Source organism: Citrus sinensis, chromosome 1 (genome assembly GCF_022201045.2).
Source record: "Citrus sinensis cultivar Valencia sweet orange chromosome 1, DVS_A1.0, whole genome shotgun sequence".
In the NCBI taxonomy this organism is placed as follows: Eukaryota; Viridiplantae; Streptophyta; class Magnoliopsida; order Sapindales; family Rutaceae; genus Citrus; species Citrus sinensis.
In genome coordinates, this window is record NC_068556.1 from 17,468,569 (window position 1) to 17,489,253 (window position 20,685).

Genomic DNA, 20,685 nt, shown 5'->3' on the forward strand with positions numbered 1-20,685 from the left:
ATTGATGACCACGTGCAACTGTTGAAGAAAATGGGCAGAAGTTAAAGGTGGTAACCACCCACGACCAAGGGCCTATTTAAGCTAAAAAGGGCATCTGAGGAAGGGGTTAGAAAAATGAACCAAAAATTTTATAAGTCACCTATCTAAAAGTCATAGGATTCCCGACAATATTTTTAGTTTTCTCTACTGAAAAAAATCCTTAATTTTCAGTTTTCCCTTTTCGTTTACCTTTTTCTTATACACAATTTCTAACTTAAGAATCAGATGGTCTACGTCGAGACCCCACAGGCGTATCCTAACCGTGTTTTCTAGTTGTCAGGTATATAAAGCTGGGTTCAGACCGACGTTTGAGCTTGGATTCGCACTGTAATTCCCCAAAAGAAAACAAATTTAGCTGTTGAGGTCGTTTTTCGGCATCAACAATGAACATCATACTTGCCACACTCTTGCGTATAAATCCTTAGATTTACAGGTCTTATATCACATGAATGAAGATGCTAGTGGTGTGCCTCCATGGAGCTCTAACTCAATAGTTTTCAAGTAGTTTTATTTAGCTAACCACCTAAGTTTGAGTTGTGGTGAGGAAAGATGATAAAAATTAATTTGATCTTTGCACCTCACTACCTTTAAAAGAGTTCAAACTTCTAACTCGGTTTTGAATTTTAATTATTTTAAATTGAAATGCTAAGTCCATATATTATATATATGAGTTTTTTTTTTTTTTTGCCCAAGGTTGAATTAAACTATATATTTACGAAAGTCTTGAGATACATGATTTTCAGGATTTAATAAAATCATATGTACTAGCTATATATACATCTTAATAAATGTTTGCCAGACCTTTATTTGTACTAAAATTATACATATCTAGACTCTCATTACACTTTAGATTGTAACAATTTAAATATTTTTTTTTTGTGGAAGTCGTTTAGAATTCTAAGATCGGAAGTCAAATTTCAATAACGATTTTTTAAAAATATTAATTTAATATATATATAGGGAGAGAGAGATTCTTGAGTGCATATACTTAACATTATATAGTGTTATAGCGAATTTACACAAAATTTACATATCGACACTTGAGAATTTCTATATATCAAAGCTTTTAAATGCAGAAGTCTAAATATGGATTTCATGCGGATTCACTACAAAATCATATGATGTTAACATGTTTTTACAATTGACTATAATACCACATGATGTTGTAGAAAATCACACGGAATCTCTATAATATAAAGAGAGAGATCTTGCTTTGCTTTATAATTGAATATAGGGTGGTGATATTCCCATCGCTCAAATTTTGTAAACCTACCTCACTTTAAAAAATTAAATCATAAAAAATTCACATTATTTTTAACGATTTCAAATTATTAAGAATAAAATAAGCAATTGACTAATTAAATCCTTATTAAATAATTAAAATACATTTATGATATGATATCTCAAAAAATTTATATTATTTTTCCCATGAAATTTACTAATTACAAGAAAGATCTGATTGATTAATTGTTTAAATTTTATTTATTTTAAATTGAAAAAATGTGAATTATTTTTTAAATAATTCTTTGAAATGATTTAAATGTGGTACGTGTCCCACCAAGTTAAAACCTGAAGCTGATTTAAATTTTATTTTGGAACGGAAACCTAGTAGCGAGGCTTCGTTCTTCAGGAAATTCCGAGGTAAGTTAATCAACGTTTCCACTAATTACTTTTATTTTGCTTCCAAAGTTTATTTAATTAGACCAATTTCTGGCTTCCGACTTAAATTGCATATCCAATTTAGTGGTTGATTTTTGGAGATGGAGATAAACTGAAACATTGATAAGCTTAGAGAAAAAAAAATTCGATGGAGATTGAAAGTTCTTCGATAGGATTCTAGGGTTTTGATTAGAGAATTAAGAGAGAATAGATGAAGAATTTAAAGAGAAGGGAGAAGAATTAATAGGAATTAGAATTAATTTTATTACTTGCCTCCTAAAAATATAATAAGAACCACTTATTTATAGTAGTTCAAGACAATCATAATTATAATTTAATAAGGACTTTAATTGAAATAAGAAAACCTAATACTAATAGGAAAGAAATTAAAACAAGCAATTAAAATAAAATAAACTATTAGGGTCCTAACATTCACTGCCCCTTAAAACAGGCTTGTCCGCAAGCCTTTTACCCAGTTTCAATAACCGAGATCTTCCAATCCACATGATGGTCAGGTGGTTTTTGAGGGTTGTGAAGAGGTATATTAGCGTCTAAAAGCAATAGTTGAGATTGTTTGCAGCGATGTCCAGGCTTGAATTGCTCATCACAGTTGAAACAAAGCCCTTTAGAACATCTTTCCGCCTGCTCAGTTGAGGATAAACGTTTGACATTATTAGGTAAGATAGAGGGAACCAGTCCTAATAAAGAGGGTGCTGGTGGAGTAGGAGTTGACTGTAATTGTGGGAGTGGATCTTGGATGGCAGGAATAGGGGAACAATTGCCTTGTAAAGTAATTGCCTTTTCCTGAAATCTAGCAAGTTCAAAAGTTTGTAGGAGACTAACAGGTTTGAATAGTTGTACGCCAGCCTTGATATCTTTACGTAACCCAGAGAGGAAACAACTAATGGAGAAAAGCTCAGTTAAATTGCTAGTCCGATCAGCCAACTTTTCAAATTGTCGTTGATAGTCAAGAACAGTCCCTGTTTGACATAGTTTGGTAAGACTGCCAACTGCATCATTCTCTTCTAATGTCCCAAATCGAGTAGTCAAAGCCCGTTTAAATTGCGCCCAAGTCATTTCGCCCATAGTCTGCTCTAGCCAATGAAACCAAGGTACCGCATCACCATCAAAATGGCCAATAGCTAAAGACAATAAGTCAGCATCTGATAATCCAGTAAGGCGACGATATTGCTCACATCGAAAAATCCATCCCGTTGGATTGTCACCATGAAAAATAGGAAAGTCAAGGCATATGTTACGAGCTTGCACAAGAGTACTTCCAATGCGTTCAGTAGGTTCAAGAGGGGAATGGGTAGCAATGACCGTTTGAGGAGCAGAGGTCCCTCCAGTAAATATATCAACTTGTCGTTGATCAGTAGCTGGTTGTTTGCCTTTTCACAACTAACTCAATTACTGAAGGATGCCGTGCATGAGTTCCTGCAAATCGTTATTCTGCTTGGCTAAGGTTGTAACCTTTTCATCGATGGCTGTAAACTTGTCATGGAATTGTTGTGATAACTGCTCAACTTGGCCTTCAAGCTCTTTAACAGTCATGATGCCTAAAAAAAGTTCGAAGAAAATTCACGTTTGGTTGAAAAATTTAGATGCTGGAAAAAGTTTGGAGGGTGTGCCCGGTTCAAGTCTCCAAAAGCCAAGAGATATTGACAAAAGTTTGGTTGCTGTTTTTTTTTTCAAATAGTGAACGAAAAAAAAAATGGTGGCAGGAAGGATGTGCTCTGATACCAGATGATAGGATTCTAGGGTTTTGATTAGAGAATTAAAAGAGAATAGATGAAGAATTTAAAGAGAAGGGAGAAGAATTAATAGGAATTAGAATTAATTTTATTACTTGTCTCCTAAAATTATAATAAGAACCACTTATTTATAGTAGTTCAAGACAATCCTAATTGTAATTTAATAACGACTTTAATTGAAATAAGAAAACCTAATACTAATAGGAAAGAAATTAAAACAAGCAATTAAAATAAAATAAACTAGTAGGGTCCTAACATTCTTATTACCTACAAATGCAATTAATTAAAATTTCTAAAATTACTGTAATTGTTGGCAATGTGGGTTTTTTTTTTTTTTGGTTTTGGGAGAGGGGGTCTGAAATTTGCATGCATGCCTTAATTGAGTTTTATCACTTTAAATCTTAATTACTAATGTTTTTTCTATTAACGGTTGAAAATAAGATAAGAAGAGAGACGGTGAACTTGAAGAAGTATAAGAAGAAAAGACATGTACTGATGTTGATATGTTTATGTGAATAAAGAAATGGAATCTTTGTCCAAGTTTTTCCCTTGATGTTCTAAAGTTTGCATATATATGTTTCAAGAAACAAATGGAAATTAAATAGTACATAAAGGTGAACTCACATCGTCGACTAAAGGTTACACTACCATTTGCCCAATGGTTCCATTTCTATTATCATTTTCTTTATTCACAGAAATATCGTCGGCCTCAAATTCATCAGTATAAAAAGAGGGACAAGGGCAAGGACAAGGACAGGGTGAATCTATTCTATGACAACAGCAAGTCTGAAATTTAGTTTTATTTCTGCTGCCGCACTGAGGAATCACGAGCATCAACCACCTACTTTATTACCGTTGCTTCATTTTTCTCCTGAAGACAGTTGACTTGACGAAATAACATTTTTAATGAGGCTGCCTTAGAGAAAGCATATATGTTAATCATCTGTTGTAATCTCATGCCAAAATCATTTCAGTTCCTGCTCATAAAATTAGTTACTTCAACCTTTGTCATATGTATTCTCCACTGCTTTAAGATACTTTGATAGTGAATGTGTCTAAATTCCAACTCAAAAGATTCATTTGAGGAAAATTTCTTCAGATGGTCATGTAGAGTTCTAATTTATCTCAGCGTCATACTCTAAATACTTGAAAACTACATGTCAATCATCAATGTTCATCTTTTGTTGACAATCTCAACGATCAAGTGTGTTTGGGAAAAAATTATCACAATTATGTTTAGTCCATTTATAAGACAATGTGTCAAGTGATCCATTAGTCTATTTAAAGGTTGCAATCAAATGAGTTCATGTCCAGATTGTGAAGTTGGTTAATTTCAACATAATAGCAATGATTGTATCCAGTGCTTTTATAAAGTTGCTATGTTATTACTTCTTTAGTAAGTGGCAGACATGACTTTCTATTTTTCCACAGCTTCAATTGTTAAATAATTGATAATGCTCTTTCGCTTACTCTGTTCTTTTTTTTTTTAGATAAGCTTTATTGCTTTTTCCCTTTCTTTCTTGAGAGTGGATGTATAAAACAAATTGGCCTTGACTGATACTTGATGATGTTGTAATTATTTCTCCCTGCTTTATTCTTTTTACAATATATGGAAGACAAAGTATTGTACGATTCATTTCCCGCACTGCTCTGCCTTGATCTGTTCTAATTTGAGAGTCAGCAATCTTGATTCAACTTCTTGGATGGAGTACTAGCTAAGAGAAGGGAGGAATGGGAGCCAACACTAATTTTTCAATGAGGAGATATGGGCATCAACTTCAGACTATTTTCGGAGAGGCTGAGAAGGGTGTTAGCTGGCCAAGAAGTCACATTGCCTGATGCTGCAAAACAACCTATTCAGAACCTTCATGCCGAGGTTGAAATCGTTACTCCTTGGCTAAGGGACTATGAATACGATATGTCCTGGCTTCTGCTGCAAAACATAGGAGAAGATGAAGTTGACAACCCAGACCTTGGGCAGAAATCAATTGCTTTACCTATGAATCTGAGAAGGTCAATGACACATTCTCAACAGCATCACTCAACAGAAGAGTCAAAGCAGGTGCAACAAGGACATTTGTGATGCTCTGCTAGGACTTCAGAGTAGAATCAATGATATAAAACAGCGGATGCAACAACTTCAATACATAGATTCCGGAATCATTGATGATTTCAAAAGTATTGAAGATGAAGCTGACTATTTTCCTGCATCTTCATCTTCTAAGAATAGCGGCATGGTGGGTCTAGAAGACAGAATGGAGAAGTTGTTAGATATTTTGAAAGAGGGACCACCTCAGCTTTCAGTGGTGGCCATCTTGATAGCATTGGGTTGGACAATGTGGCTTTTGCTGCAGAGGCTTACAGCAGCAGTGATGTGAAGCATTATTTTAATTGTCACGCTTGGGTTCCAGAGCCTTACAGCTATGACGCTGATGATGACCAAATATTAGATATCATTATTAAGTTTCTAATGCCTTTATCTAGGTTGAGTATAATAAAGGATAAAAATTATGAAATGAAAAAAAAATTCAAGAACATCTAATGATCAAGTGGTATTTGATTGTGGTTGATGATGTGTGGAGCATTGAAGTCTGGGATGTTATTCGAGAAATTGTTCTGGATAATCAGAATGGATGTGGAGTACTAATAACACTCACTGAAATTGATATTGTCATCGCATTTCAGTTCAAAAGCAGACATAATATTGAGAGTTGTTTACCTTTTTGAAGTACATGGAACAACTAATGAATAGAGTCTTTGTTGATGCAAAGAAGAGAAGTGATGGAGGCAAAATCAACGCATGCCCTATTCGTAGTCGTTGCTGGCCTTCATTGTGGCAAACGGCTCTCAAAGCAGAATTTATCTTTTCATCCTATCCTGGATCAGAAAGGTAAATCGCGAAAAAATGTCAACCATGTCTACGTTTTTTAAAAACAGAGTGATTTTGCTTACTTAGATGATTGTGACTCCCACCCGCATTCTTTTGTCGTACTTCAAAAAGCGACCACCTTGACCCCATAGATTGGATGAAAATTTGTTATACTTAAAAAAGCGACCACCTTGACCCCATAGATTGGGTGAAAATTGTTTTGAGTAATGGACTTGGGATCTCTTGTTCTCAGCCAATTTCCATCCAAAATTGAAACTTTATTTCTTTTGATATGAAGCTGAATATCCCTTCCCTCAAAAGCCTGGCTTTATCATTATTAAGAAATCTCTGAATCTCTACACCATAGCCATTCCCTTTAGCTACATAAATCATACAACAGATGAATTTTGGAAGATGAACAAACTCAGGCATCTAAATTTTGGCTCGATCATACCTCCCGCACATCCAGGAAAATATTGCGGCTCTTTGGAAAATCTCAATTTCATTACAGCCACGCATCCTTGCTGCTGTATTGAAGATATATTGAACAGACTACCTAATCCTCAAAATCTCTGGATATGAGGAGATTTATATTTTTATCAATTTTTGATGTCCCAAAGCCTTTGCAGATTCAGATGCCTCAAGTCATTGAAGATGGTGAATGAAAGCAAGATGCCAAGGCTCTTCAAAATCGTCTGTGCCAAATACCTACTTCCTCAAAGTCTAATCCACTTGAGTTTTTCAAATATTGAACAAATGGATGATCCCATGCCTGCACTAGAAACGTTTCCACTTCTTCAAGTGCTCAAACTGAAGCAAAGCTCATATTTAGGTAAATAGCTGACTTGTGGGCGTGATGGTTTCCCAAAGCTCAAGATAGTGCACCTGAATTCAATGCCATGGCTAGAGAAGTGGACTATGAGGCTTGGAGCCATGCCAAAACTGGAATGCTTGATTCTCAATTCTTGTGCTAATTAGAAAAAGATTCCTGAATAGCTCTGGTGCACAAAGAGCTTAAACAAATTCGAGTGTTGGTGGCTTCAGCCGGAGCTGAGACAAAAGCTACGGGACTTCGAGGATAAGGCGCAGTATGACAATCAAGTATATCCTTATGGAATTTGATTTGCATGGATTTAATTAGATGTAAGTTTTTCATTTTATGCTATATCATCAACCTTTAATTATTAATCTAATTTCATACATTTTTTTTTCTTCTCCTCAATATATTTGATAGTACGCAGCTTGCTAATGCTATAAAGTGTTTTCTAATTGTGGTTGCTTCTAATTCTTGTCTCAACATTAGACATAAAGTGTTCATCACAGTTCCTATTGCTGACCCCGACCATTTTCCCTTAATTATTTTTAGAAGAGGAAGAACCCTTGTGTATTGATTGTTGAACAGTCAGGAAAAACTATAATTTCAGATCTTAAATTACTTGCGCAGGTGAAATCATACCGGGAAATATGTCAAGTGTAGTGCAGCAAAAGTTTCAATTTCAACCAGAATCCGGCCTTGATCCTTTCAGTATTCACTTATGTTGTCTACACATTATTGAGTCCTCAGGATTGATACAGGACATTGTTGGGTTTCTTTGTTTTCAAGGATCTGCTACAAGTAATAATGTCAAGTTTTTGGATTCACTGTGTATATTCTATTCGTGTGTCTTCATTCTTGTAATGTGCTTGAAACTCCAACTTAGTGTGGACGTGTGTGGTTTGGTCGTACCATGTGTAATACATGTTAATTGTCATAATTGTCTTAAGGGAATTCTGCATCACTTCCATTAGAAGAAAAGTTTGGATGTAGGCACCATTGTTGCTGAATCTACTGTTGATTTGCTCTATGTTTTCTATATTTTTTTTAATTCAATTTCGGGGATTGCGTTTCTAGCGTTGATTGTTGATACATCAGAGGACTAAATAAAAGAAATAGAAACTGGGGCATATTGCCTAATCTTCAGAATCTCCAATTTTATGGAGATTCAAGTCCTTATCATTCATAAATAACTTGAATGCTGGATTGTTATTATCTTAGATTCTCTAAATAATAATCCAAATAAGAATGTAGGAAAAATATTGATTACAAATGCTTGTTTTGAACAAATACTACCGATTATTTTAAATTTTTGACATAGAAATTATAAATAGTATTAGCATGTGAATTTTAAGGTATTAGCCGATTCTGTCCAATTTTAGAGGTTGTTGCCTCATGTTCACCTTATAGTCGTTGGTTTTTGCTGAAAAAATGAATGTGTATCATTTTTTTTCCCTTTTATTTTCTGTTATACATTGATTCCCCTACTTCTAGCTGATTCTGTTCTCCTTTATAACGAGAAAGAAGTTATTTTTTGTGCGCTTATATATACATGTTAAGCTTGGATATGTGTGGTTTGGTTTGTTTTAATAATATGATTGTGTGGTGTCATCGGTAATACTTTTTAAGGGTGCAATCAAATGAGTTTATACCTTATAGTGAATTTGGTTAATTTCAAGATATCATTTTTTGGGATCTTCGGCTTTGGTTGCTAATACAAAATTCCTCAAATCTCGATTGGAATTTGGGAATCCGTCCTAAATGATACAAGATTTGATAAAAGTTTCTCATTCTGATTTATTATTCGAGTTGAGATTCAAGATCTAATTTTCTTCCAACTTAATATTCAAGACGGGATTTGAGATGTCTGAAAATCTCATTCGAGATCCCTTAGGCAATCAAATGGGTCCATATATCCTTATAATGAATTTGGTTAAATTCAAGATACCCTTTTTTGGGATCTCCCGCTCTAACTGTTAATACGTGAACCTAGGCTGGCAAAATTATCCAGATACCAATCGAGATACAAACCCTATATAAGATTTGTTACAAATTTCATATCCCAATTTTCAATGTAGGTCAGGATTTAGGACCCCATTTTATACCGATTCATAAATTTCTTTATTTAGACAATAACTGATGACATATTATTAGTTCAAAGCTCACGGAGTAAAGGTTGAATTATTGGTGCAATCATCCGCAATTTTCTGCAAGCATGCAACATATTAAACAAGAGAATATTTAATTATTTTTTGGGTTCTGTTATTACAATAATGATTTTGAAGATATTAGTTGGAGAAAAATGGTTTTTTTAAGTCATTTTCAATCTTGAGAAAAAGTTTTCTTGCTGGCACACACTGTCTTTTATCTATATTCCAGTCTTCCATTATGTTAAAAAAAATAAATATGAAAATAAAAAGAAAATAGGACATCATCAAGTATCAATCAAAGATCAATTTGTTTTATCCACTTTCAGGAAAGAAAAGGTAAAAGCAATCCCACTGGGGACCATAAAGTTTATCTCAAAAGAAAAAGCACTACAATAGTCGAACACAAAGAAGAGTAATAATGAGTAGAGCTGGCAAAACGGGTCATCGGGTCGTATTCGTGTCATGTCAGCTTCGTATCGTGTCAAATTTAGGTCGACCCAAACCCGACCCATTTAATAATCATGTCAAAATATTGAGACCCAAACCCGACACGGAAAAATAATCGGGTAACCCAATAACCCGTTTAATATCTATATATTGAACAAAAGTTACATCAAATATTTATGCACTATAGTACATACGTATGCACATACATACATACATAATTTATCGATACTATAAAATATACATATCTACGAATATATTACACATTTACACTATTGAGGTTTTAATTATATATATATACATATACATATATATATATATATATATTATAAAATATACATGTCTAAATGTATTTAAAATTTTATAAATAAAACACTGTGTTTATATTCACCCTTTTAAAGAATAAAAAAAAATCATCTCTAATATTTGAGTTTTAATGATAAGAATATGTAAATTATTTTAAAATAGAAAATATAATCGGATCATTGATCGGGTAAATGGGTCAAGAATTTTAACCCTAACCCGACACGGAAAAAAATAGTGTTGACCCGGACTCGACCCATTTAATAATCGTGTTAAATTTGACGACCCATACCCATTTATTTATGTCGTGTTCGTGTCGGGTAATCGGGTCGTGTCAAATTTTGTCAGCTCTAATAATGAGAAAGGAGTTGCATATAAGTTGAAGATTTTTATTTTTTTTTTAAAGAAGGGCCCGACATCATGATGCTTTCAATTAGCGAAGGATATATGAAAAAGAGATGAATATTGCACTTTAGATTTGGATAATTCCGATTGGATTTTGAATTGTTTGGATTAGGAAAAAAAAATCATTCAAATCCAACCTAAATCTCAAATACAATCAATTCGATTCAAAATAAATCGATATTTCAGATGAATTTGGTTTTAGATTGTTTAGTATTTAAATTCAAATAGTATTTTAAATTCGGATTGAATTCGAATTTAGGTCTTTTTGATAATTTTTACAAAACAATCATGAATTCTATATATATATGTAGAGTAGTTCAATCCAATCAGATTGTTTAGATTAAAACATCCAAATTCAAATCAGATCTATTCGAATCCAATCCAATGCACACCTTTAGCCCTATTGAATGATCATCTAACCATTGAAACTATAACGCATTCTGTTGTAGTCTGTAGAGCGCTTGAAAAGAAAATATCTAAACAATAGGGACTATTATGCATTAGATGCATCAATGAATCAAATTCTAAGGTGATGCTTTTTTTCTTTAGACAAGCTTTATGGTCCCAGTGGAATTATTTTTAATCTTTCAGTCTTTTGAGAGGGCAAAAAAGAAACTAGTCTTGATAGCTTATTTTACTTTCTTCATACATATACATATACATATAACACAAATTATAAGACACCCTTTTATCTTCTTGCATAATTAATATTTTATATACACGTACATTATACCTCAGGTTTTGTGCAAAAAATCATTATTGTACATCAATAATTTCTCAATATAATCCCTCTTTATCAATCAGTATCCCCACGACATCTACAGCATTTAGTTTTAAGATTCATTTTCTAGTACTGCTCTGCCTTAATCTGTTCTGCCTCAACAGCCACCTGAACTTGATTCAACTTCTTGACAGAAGGAGGTATTGGTGCCATCCTCAGTTGATTATGTTGACTAATGTTGAATTAAAAGGAGAGCTTTTAACAATTTTTTTTTAATTATTTTCTTTGCATGCTAGGGCTACTGGCTACTGACTACCGAGAGTAAAGGAGATATGGACATCAACCTTGGACTATTTTCAGAGAGACTGAGAAGGGTGCTAGCTGCTGAAGAATTCACGGTGCCCGATGCTGCTGAACAACCTATTCAGAACCTTTACACTGAGACTGAAATCGTTGCTTCTTGGCTGAGGGACTCTGGATACAACACTGCTTGGTTTATGTAGCAAGTCAATGCAGAAGAGGGTTAAACTCTGGCAAAATTAGAAGATTTTAAGGCTATCATTGACAAAATTCATTGTTTTTCATACGTATCTGAGAATGTGATTGACACATTTGCTATTAGCATCACTCTACAGAAGAGTCAAAGCAGATGCAGCAAGGACATTTGTGATGCTCTGCTAGGACTCCAAAGCAAAATCATTGATATAAAACAACGGATGCAGCAAGTTCAGCACATCCACTCCCGAATCGTTGATGAGCTCAAATCGTTTGAACCAAAAGCCGGTAATTTTCCTGCATCCTTGTCTTTTAAGAATAGGGACACGGTGGGTCTAGATAATAAAATGGAGGAGTTATTAGATCTACTGACAGAGGGACCGCCTCAACTTTCGGTAGTGGCCATACTCGATAGCATTGGATTGGACAAGACGGCTTTTGCCGTAGAGGCTTACAGCAGCAACTATGTGAAGTATTATTTTGATTGTCACGCTTGGGTTGAAGAGTCTTTATTGTATGATGCTGACCAAATATTATACGACATTATTAAGTTTGTGATGCCTTCAAGTAGGTTGAGTGAAATTATGGAAGAAAGTTCGGAAATGAAAAAAATTATTCTTCATGAATATCTAATGACCAAGCGTTATTTGATTGTGCTTGATAATGTGTGGAGAATATCAGTATGGGATGTTATTCGAGAAATACTTCCCGATAGTCAGAATGGAAGTAGAGTATTGATAACACTCAGTCGAATTGAGATCGTCGCCTCATTTCAGTTCGAAAATGGAGAGAACATTGGGCTTGATTTTCTGCCCACTGGAGGACCATTGAGAGTTACATACCAAGGATGGCCTTTCCACATCTTATATCATGAAAGCATCTCACTGAAAGAAAATATAGAGGAAGCACTTGATGAACCCCGGGGGCTTCAAGTCCTTGCATATTGTATGTTAACTTTTTACTTGAAACTTTGTTGTCTCTACTTATCTGTGTTTCCTGTACACTTTGAGATATCCACCAAGCAATTATATCAGACGTGGATAGCCTAAGGTTTCATTCCAAACAACAATGAGGCAACTGCCGAGAAATACTTAGAACAGCTAATCAATGGAGGCTTTGTTATCCTCATTGAAGAAGCCAAGGATTTGTATTTATATATAAACATTTAACCATGCATGAACAAGAATTTTAAGGATAGAGACTCTTTCCACACGCGTGTACGCGAGGGGAGGGGGGCAAATCCATGACCGATTTGGTTGAACTTGTGTGCGCCCGCGAATGTCATCCCAAGCACGCATGGCACGTGTTTTATTTCCTTTTAAATTTGTTGTAATAGTTTCACACCTTTTGAATTCAAAAGATTTGTAATAGCTTCGCAATTATTTTGGGTTGTTCTGCAATTCAATTTTTGAATTGAATTGTTTAAAATTCAATGGCTGTTACAGCAATTAAATTGCATATATTGAATTCTGAAATTCAATTTTTATGCTATTGTTACGTACCCACATGAGTATAAAAAGGCACCTTCTTCTTCTGTTTTTACACACACTGAAACCAGCACACAGAGCACTTACAATTTTTCTTTCTTCCTTCTTTTGTCTTGTTTTCTGATCGAGTTTACCGTTGTTGTAGTTCGCCGGAATTATCTGTCTGTGCTTGACAGAAAATTCGTGCCCGTTGTATCCTGGGAAACAGTTACCAGTAAACCTAAAGCACTTCAATAGGTGGTAAATCTGTTTTAAGGACACTGTATTACAGGCCTCGAGTTTATTTTCTTCAGTTGTTATTTTTTTTCCTGTTGTTTATATCAGTTGTTGTTTTGCTGTAGTCAAATTAGCTACTAGTTTATTTGTTTAACTCACTGTGATTATTTTTTATAACATTGAAATCGTCGCCTCATTTCAGTTTAAAAATGGAGAGAACATTAGGCTTGATTTGTGCCCACTGGAGGACCATTGAGAGTTACATACCAAGGATGGCCTTTCCACATCTTATATCATGGAAGCATCTCACTGAAAGAAAATATAAAGGAAGTACTTGATGAACTCCGAGGGCTTCAAGTCGTTGCATATTGTATGTTACATTTTTACTTGAAACTTTGTTGTCTCTACTTATCTGTGTTTCTTGTATACTTTGAGATATCCACCAAGCAATTATATCAGTTGTGGATAGCTGAAGGTTTCATTCCAGACAACAATGAAGCAATTGCTGAGAGATACTTAGAACAGCTAATCAATGGAGGCTTTGTTGATGTAGGGAAGAAAAGTGACAGAGGCAGAATCAACACGTGCTCTATTCCTGGGCGTTGCAGTCTTGCGTTGTTGACTGGGGCTTTCGAGGGGGAATTTGTCATTTCCCCAATCATGGATCAGGAAGTTAAATTACGAGAAAATGTGAAACGCTTCACCGCTCATGGAAATTTGAATGATTTTGAATTTTTAGATCATTTTGACTCGTTCCTCCATTCTTTGTTGCACCTCACTTTAGGAAGCCACTACCTTGACCCCAATTATTGCGAGAAAATCTGTAAAATGTTCAACTTTCTTAGAGTATTGGACTTGGGATCTCTTGTTCTCATCCGATATCCTTCCGAAGTCGAAAATTTATTTCTTTTGAGATATCTAAACTTGAATATCCCTTCCCTGAAAAGCCTTCTGTAACGCCACAAATTTCCATAATATTAAATTATAGAAATTGGGCTTTCATTGATAATTATGGGTGGCCTATAACCCTTATTAAGAAAGGGATACTAAATTATAAATAGAGGTTATTTATGAGATAGTTTTGAAAAAGGGTTATTTTTCCTTATTAAATAGGGTTTCTTAAGATTCCCTATAAATTCATACTTTTCCTCTTCCATAACCCTTAGTCCATGACGTTTATTCTTCTCCTTTGCTGCTCTTTACGCTCCTACCCAAATCCTAGGATTCAAACCTTTGTTTAGGACAGAATCAAAGCAACGGGTAAGTTATTCTCCTTATTCTCAACAGATTTCTAATCACTCTATCTAGGGTTTATATTGGCACGATTCTAGATGGTTATAGATCATAATGCATGATTTAGAATGTATTTAGGCTTTGTTTAGGGTTTTGATTTATTATGAGTTTAGTTAATCAATTCTTGACGTACGTATTAAGCACACAGGATAATTCTGAACAGCATGAGTATCTCGAATTTAAACCTATATTTTCTGAAAGAGTTTTCTTATGAAATTTATATTTCTGGAAACTAGACATGTAGGGCTTCTTGAATAAATTTTATTTCTTTAAATTCGACTTCGGTTTCAATTTTATATGTATTTTCGAAATAGAAACCACTGCACTGGAAAACTACGATTCCAGCATTGCGATCGGATTCACAAGATTATTTGTACCACAAATGAACTCAGAAAATTCGGAAAGTTTATATGTAGGTTAATATATGTGTTTAGGATTCCCAGTTTTAATTTCATAATTTTCTGATTATTATTTTATTTTATAAAAATCAAAGAACCCGTTCTGTTTGGTTTAGATTATGTGAAAACAGTTTCGAATTTGCTGAGAAGCAAATAGTTTTTAAAATGTTTTTGATGTCAGATCCTCTTACCAATTTTACATGGGGTACTCATGGATGTCCAGAATAGTTTCATAGAATATTATATCATTCTGAGTTTTAGATTAAGAGTTAAAATTCTGAGAATCAGACCTGTACGGGTATGAATTAGAAAATCAGATTCCTATAATAAGTTATTAATTGTCATATCTTGTATTTGTTTAAGGTATTGAAGGTGATTGAGGCTCTTAGAAGCTTAGAGGTGTGTTAATTCAAATTCATTTGTCGAGGTAAATAACTTCATTCCTAATGTACTGGATATGTATAAGTATTTTGATATTATTATTATAAGTATAAATGTTGTTATACTACTTAAAGGATTAATTGATTTTGATAACAAAATTAGTTTTATGTAAATGTTTTCAAACCCAAATTCTTTTTAACAAAGTATTTTATAAATGTTTTTAATATGTAAATGATTTTATGACATGACAACCTTTTATGATTTTATCTTTAAAATGTTATACAAGCCTAAATTATTGATATGAACTTTTATGAAACTGATACGAATGTTTTGTACCTATGTTTGATTTCAATTATTGATGATTGTATGAGATTCTTAATGTTTTGGCTCATTGTCCATAGTTATTCTGATTCTGATTCTGATTCTGATCGTAATATACGATAAAATTTTGGAGAAACAAAATTTCATGATATACCAAATTTTATCTTGATTCACACCATCTTACCATCCACCTTATGAATAACACATCATTTAAAAAAAATTAGGATAAAATCACTCGGGATAAAAAAAGCAGAATAACATTTGAGATGTCTAGTTTTTCATTAAGTCTGTGTATGTGTATGCTGAAGAAAAAAATTACGATCAGAATCAGAATTGGATGTTCGAGCTGTGGTTTCGGTAATGGGGTGAATTGGCATTTTGATAACAAAAAAATTAGGTTTCTTTTAATACAATTTTACAAATTTTGTTTAATCTAAATCAAACATAGGTACAAAACATTCGTATCAGTTTCATAAAAGTTCATATCAATAATTTAGGCTTGCATAACATTTTAAAAATAAAATCATAAAAGGTTGTCATGTCATAAAATCATTTACATATTAAAAAGCATTTATAAAATACTTTGTTAAAAATAATTTAGGTTTCAAAACATTTACATAAAACTAATTTTGTTATCAAAAGCAATTAATCCTTTAAGTAGTATAAAAACATTTATACTTATAATAATAATATCAAAATACTTATACATATCCAGTACATTAGGAATGAAGTTACTTACCTCGACAAATGAATTTGAATTAACACACCTCTAAGTATAAGTATTTTGATATTATTATTATAAGTATAAATATTTTTATACTACTTAAAGGATTAATTGCTTTTGATAACAAAATTAGTTTTATGTAAATGTTTTCAAACCTAAATTCTTTTTAACAAAGTATTTTATAAATGCTTTTTAATATGTAAATGATTTTATGACATGACAACCTTTTATGATTTTATTTTTAAAATGTTATGCAAGCCTAAATTATTGATATGAACTTTTATGAAACTGGTACGAATGTTTTGTACCTATGTTTGATTTAGATTAAACAAAATTTGTAAAATTGTATTAAAAGAAACCTAATTTTTTTGTTATCAAAATGCCAATTCACCCCATTACCGAAACCACAGCTCGAACATCCAATTCTGATTCTGATCATAATTTTTTTCTTCAGCATACACATACACAGACTTAATTAAAAACTAGACATCTCAAATGTTATTCTGCTTTTTTTATCCCGAGTTATTTTATCCTAATTTTTTTTAAATGATGTGTTATTCATAAGGTGGATGGTAAGATGGTGTGAATCAAAATAAAATTTGGTATATCATGAAATTTTGTTTCTCCAAAATTTTATCGTATATTACAATCAGAATCAGAATCAGAATCAGAATAACTATGGACAATGAGCCAAAACATTAAGAATCTCATACAATCATCAATAATTGAAATCAAACATAGGTACAAAACATTCGTATCAGTTTCATAAAAGTTCATATCAATAATTTAGGCTTGCATAACATTTTAAAAATAAAATCATAAAAGGTTGTCATGTCATAAAATCATTTACATATTAAAAAGCATTTATAAAATACTTTGTTAAAAAGAATTTAGGTTTCAAAACATTTACATAAAACTAATTTTGTTATCAAAATCAATTAATCCTTTAAGTAGTATAAAAACATTTATACTTATAATAATAATATCAAAATACTTATACATATCCAGTACATTAGGAATGAAGTTACTTACCTCGACAAATGAATTTGAATTAACACACCTCTAAGCTTCTAAGAGCCTCAGTCACCTTCAATACCTTAAACAAATACAATATATGATAACTAATAACTTATTCTAAGAATCTGATTTTCTAATTCATATCTGTATAGGTCTGATTCTCAGAATTTTAACTCTTAATCTAAAACTCAGAATGATATAATATTCTATGGAACTATTCTGGACATCCATGAGTACCCCATGTAAAATTTGTAAGAGGATCTGATGTCAAAAAAAGTTTAAAAACTATTTACTTCTCAGCAAATTCGAAACTGTTTTCACATAATCTAAACCATACAGAACGGGTTATGTGATTTTTATAAAATAAAATAATAATCAGAAAATTATGAAATTAAAACTGGGAATCCTAAACAAATATATTAACCTACATATAAACTTTCCGAATTTTCTGAGTTCATTTGTGGTACAAATAATCTTGTGAATCCGATCGCAATGCTGGAATCGTAGTTTTCCAGTGCAGTGGTTTCTATTTCGAAAATACATATAAAATTGAAACCGAAGTCTAATTTAATGAAATAAAATTTACTCAAGAATCCCTACATGTCTAGTTTCCAGAAATATAAATTTCATAAGAAAACTCGTTCAGAAAATATAGGTTTAAATTCGAGATACTCACGCTGTCCAAAATTATCATGTGTGCTTAATACGATGTCAAGAATTGATTAACTAAACTCATAATAAATCAAAACCCTAAACAAAGCCTAAATACATTCTAAATCATGCATTATGATCTATAACCATCTAGAATTGTGCCAATATAAACCCTAGATAGAGTGATTAGAAATCTGTTGAGAATAAGGAGAATAACTTACCCGTTGCTTTGATTCTGTCCTAAACAAAGGTTTGAATCCTAGGATTTGGGTAGGAGCGTAAAGAGCAGCAGAGAAGAAGAATAAACGTCGTGGACTAAGGGTTATGGAAGAGGAAAAGTATGAATTTATAGGGAATCTTAAGAAACCCTATTTAATAAGGAAAAATAACCCTTTTTCAAAACTATCTCATAAATAACCTCTATTTATAATTTAGTATCCCTTTTTTAATAAGGGTTATAGGCCACCCATAATTATCAATGAAAGCCCAATTTCCATAATTTAATATTATGGAAATTTGTGGCGTTACAAATTTCCTCCAAGTCTAGCCCACTTGAGTTTTTCAAATATTGAGCTAATGGATGATCCCATGCCGGCACTAGAAAAGGCTGGCGGTTCTTCAGGTGCTCAAACTAAAGCAAAACTCGTATTCAGGTAGATAGTTGGCTTGTAGCTCTGATGGCTTTCCAAAACTCAAGGTGCTGCACCTTAAGTCAATGTTATGGCTAGAGGAATGGACTATGGGGATTAGAGCCATGCCGAAACTAGAATTCTTAATCATCAACCCTTGTGCTCACTTGAAAACGATTCCTGAACAGCTTTAGTGCCTAAAGAGCTTAAACAAATTGGAGTTGTAGTGGCCTGAGCCGGAGCTAAGACAACAGCTACGGGAATTCGAGGATAAGGAGCAGTATGGCATTCAGCTATATCCATATGGAATTTGATTAGCGTGGATCGAATTTGATGTAAGTTTTTTTTCCTTTTTATCCAATAACTTCAACCTCTAATTATTTATCTAATTTCAGGTAAACATCTATTCTCTATGATTGATTCGATAGTACGCAGCAGCCTAAATAATAATGATACCATAAAGTGTTTTCAATCTAATTTTTGTCTCAACAAAGACTTGGAAGTGTCCATCACATTCCCTGATACTGACACTAATCATTAATCGCTTATTAATAGAAGAGGCAGAACCCTTATGTATTGGTTGTTGAAATAATCAAGAAAAACTGTAAAATAAGATATGCAATTACTTGTATGTGTAGGTCAAAGCAGAGCGGAAAATATCTTAACTGTACTGCAGCCAAAGTTTCAATTTCAATAAGAATCCAGCCTTCACTGAAATTGTGTGGTTTCTTTTTTTTTTTTTTGATAAGAATTGTATGGTTTCTTTGTTTTCACGGATTAGTAATTTGTACAAAAGTTTTATTGATTGTTTTACTTTCTATTTTCCCATTCACTGGTGTGTATTCAATTTGTCAACATTGAAGTTGCATATATGTTATTGTTTTTTATTTTATTTTATTTTTCTAGTTTTTTAGTAGTGGTACAGTTCAATCTCATTACTTTAGTTAAACGAAAAATATTTGTGCTGTGATCACACCTCATTATCTTAAAACTGACAGAACGATATTGTCATTCGGTTTTTTAGAATTTCGCCGACGTGTCGTCCAATGTAAGGGCGACAATGCTGGTCAAAAGTCAGTTGGGGTTCGTTAAAATAGAGCATGGAAATTTCGGGTTTGTTGGAAATAACCTTTATTGTAGTTTATAACGCTGGTTGTTGGGTCATCTTCACAGGTCTCATCAAAGCCATAGAAAGAGAAAGAGTTAAAGAGAAAAAGTTGCATATTCTTGGAATGATTGTGAAATGGTCCTTGTTCTTCAGTGGATGTAGGCACTTTGATTCAATTTTGAGTTTCGGTTTCCGGAATGATTCTTGATACGTCAAAGAGGGTCTTAGGTGTGTGATCTTGGTACTAACAGAGGATTAAACACAACAAAAAAGAAACTGTGGCATATTGTCTAATCTTCATAGACTCCAAATATATGGAGATTTTAGCCCTCGTCAATCTGGGTTGTCCAACAGCCCTTGTAAAATCAAAAACCATCACTAATCCTTGGTGACTTTAGGGATCTAGTAAGGACTAGGTAGAATTGAAGAGGAGATTTAACGAGTGAAGTTCTGAAAGTGGAAGATTTAAAATTTAATCTGTAGCGTTGCAGATTTTGGAAGCTTCGTTAGAATTGATGACTGAATTCTTTCTCTATTGGTTGATTAGCAGCCCAATTGCACTAAAAGAATAAAGAGCAGCTATAATCGTTTTCACATTTTCCCTTCCAGCATCCAGAGGGTGCCTTGTAATGCAGTGCAATGAAGTTGATGGCGAGAGGATGTGCTGCTGCTCACTCAATTCCTTACAGTCACATCAAAGCCCTTGTTTGCAGCAGAGGAATTCCCTTTTGTATTCAAATTGATCCTTCTGCTTTGGTTGTCATTGGATTCTTACCACTCTTTAGCCAGTAACATAATGTTGAGTTT

The 20,685-nt window shown here is 33.2% G+C and overlaps 1 protein-coding gene across 3 annotated transcripts in view; it reads left to right on the forward strand.

Moving 5' to 3' along the window:
* Positions 1-20,685, forward strand: part of LOC107175807 (probable disease resistance protein At1g58390) — a 168,666-nt gene that overhangs the window by 73,457 nt on the left and 74,524 nt on the right. The window contains exon 1 of one of the 3 annotated variants that reach the window (XM_052439275.1): positions 5,203-5,316. The exons of the other annotated variants lie outside the window; for them this stretch is intronic. Within the exon in view, the coding sequence (XP_052295235.1) occupies positions 5,218-5,316 (99 nt within the window). The 5' untranslated portion in view covers positions 5,203-5,217. Of the gene's footprint in view, positions 1-5,202; positions 5,317-20,685 lie in introns of those variants that run through there. 3 annotated transcript variants of the gene reach the window in all.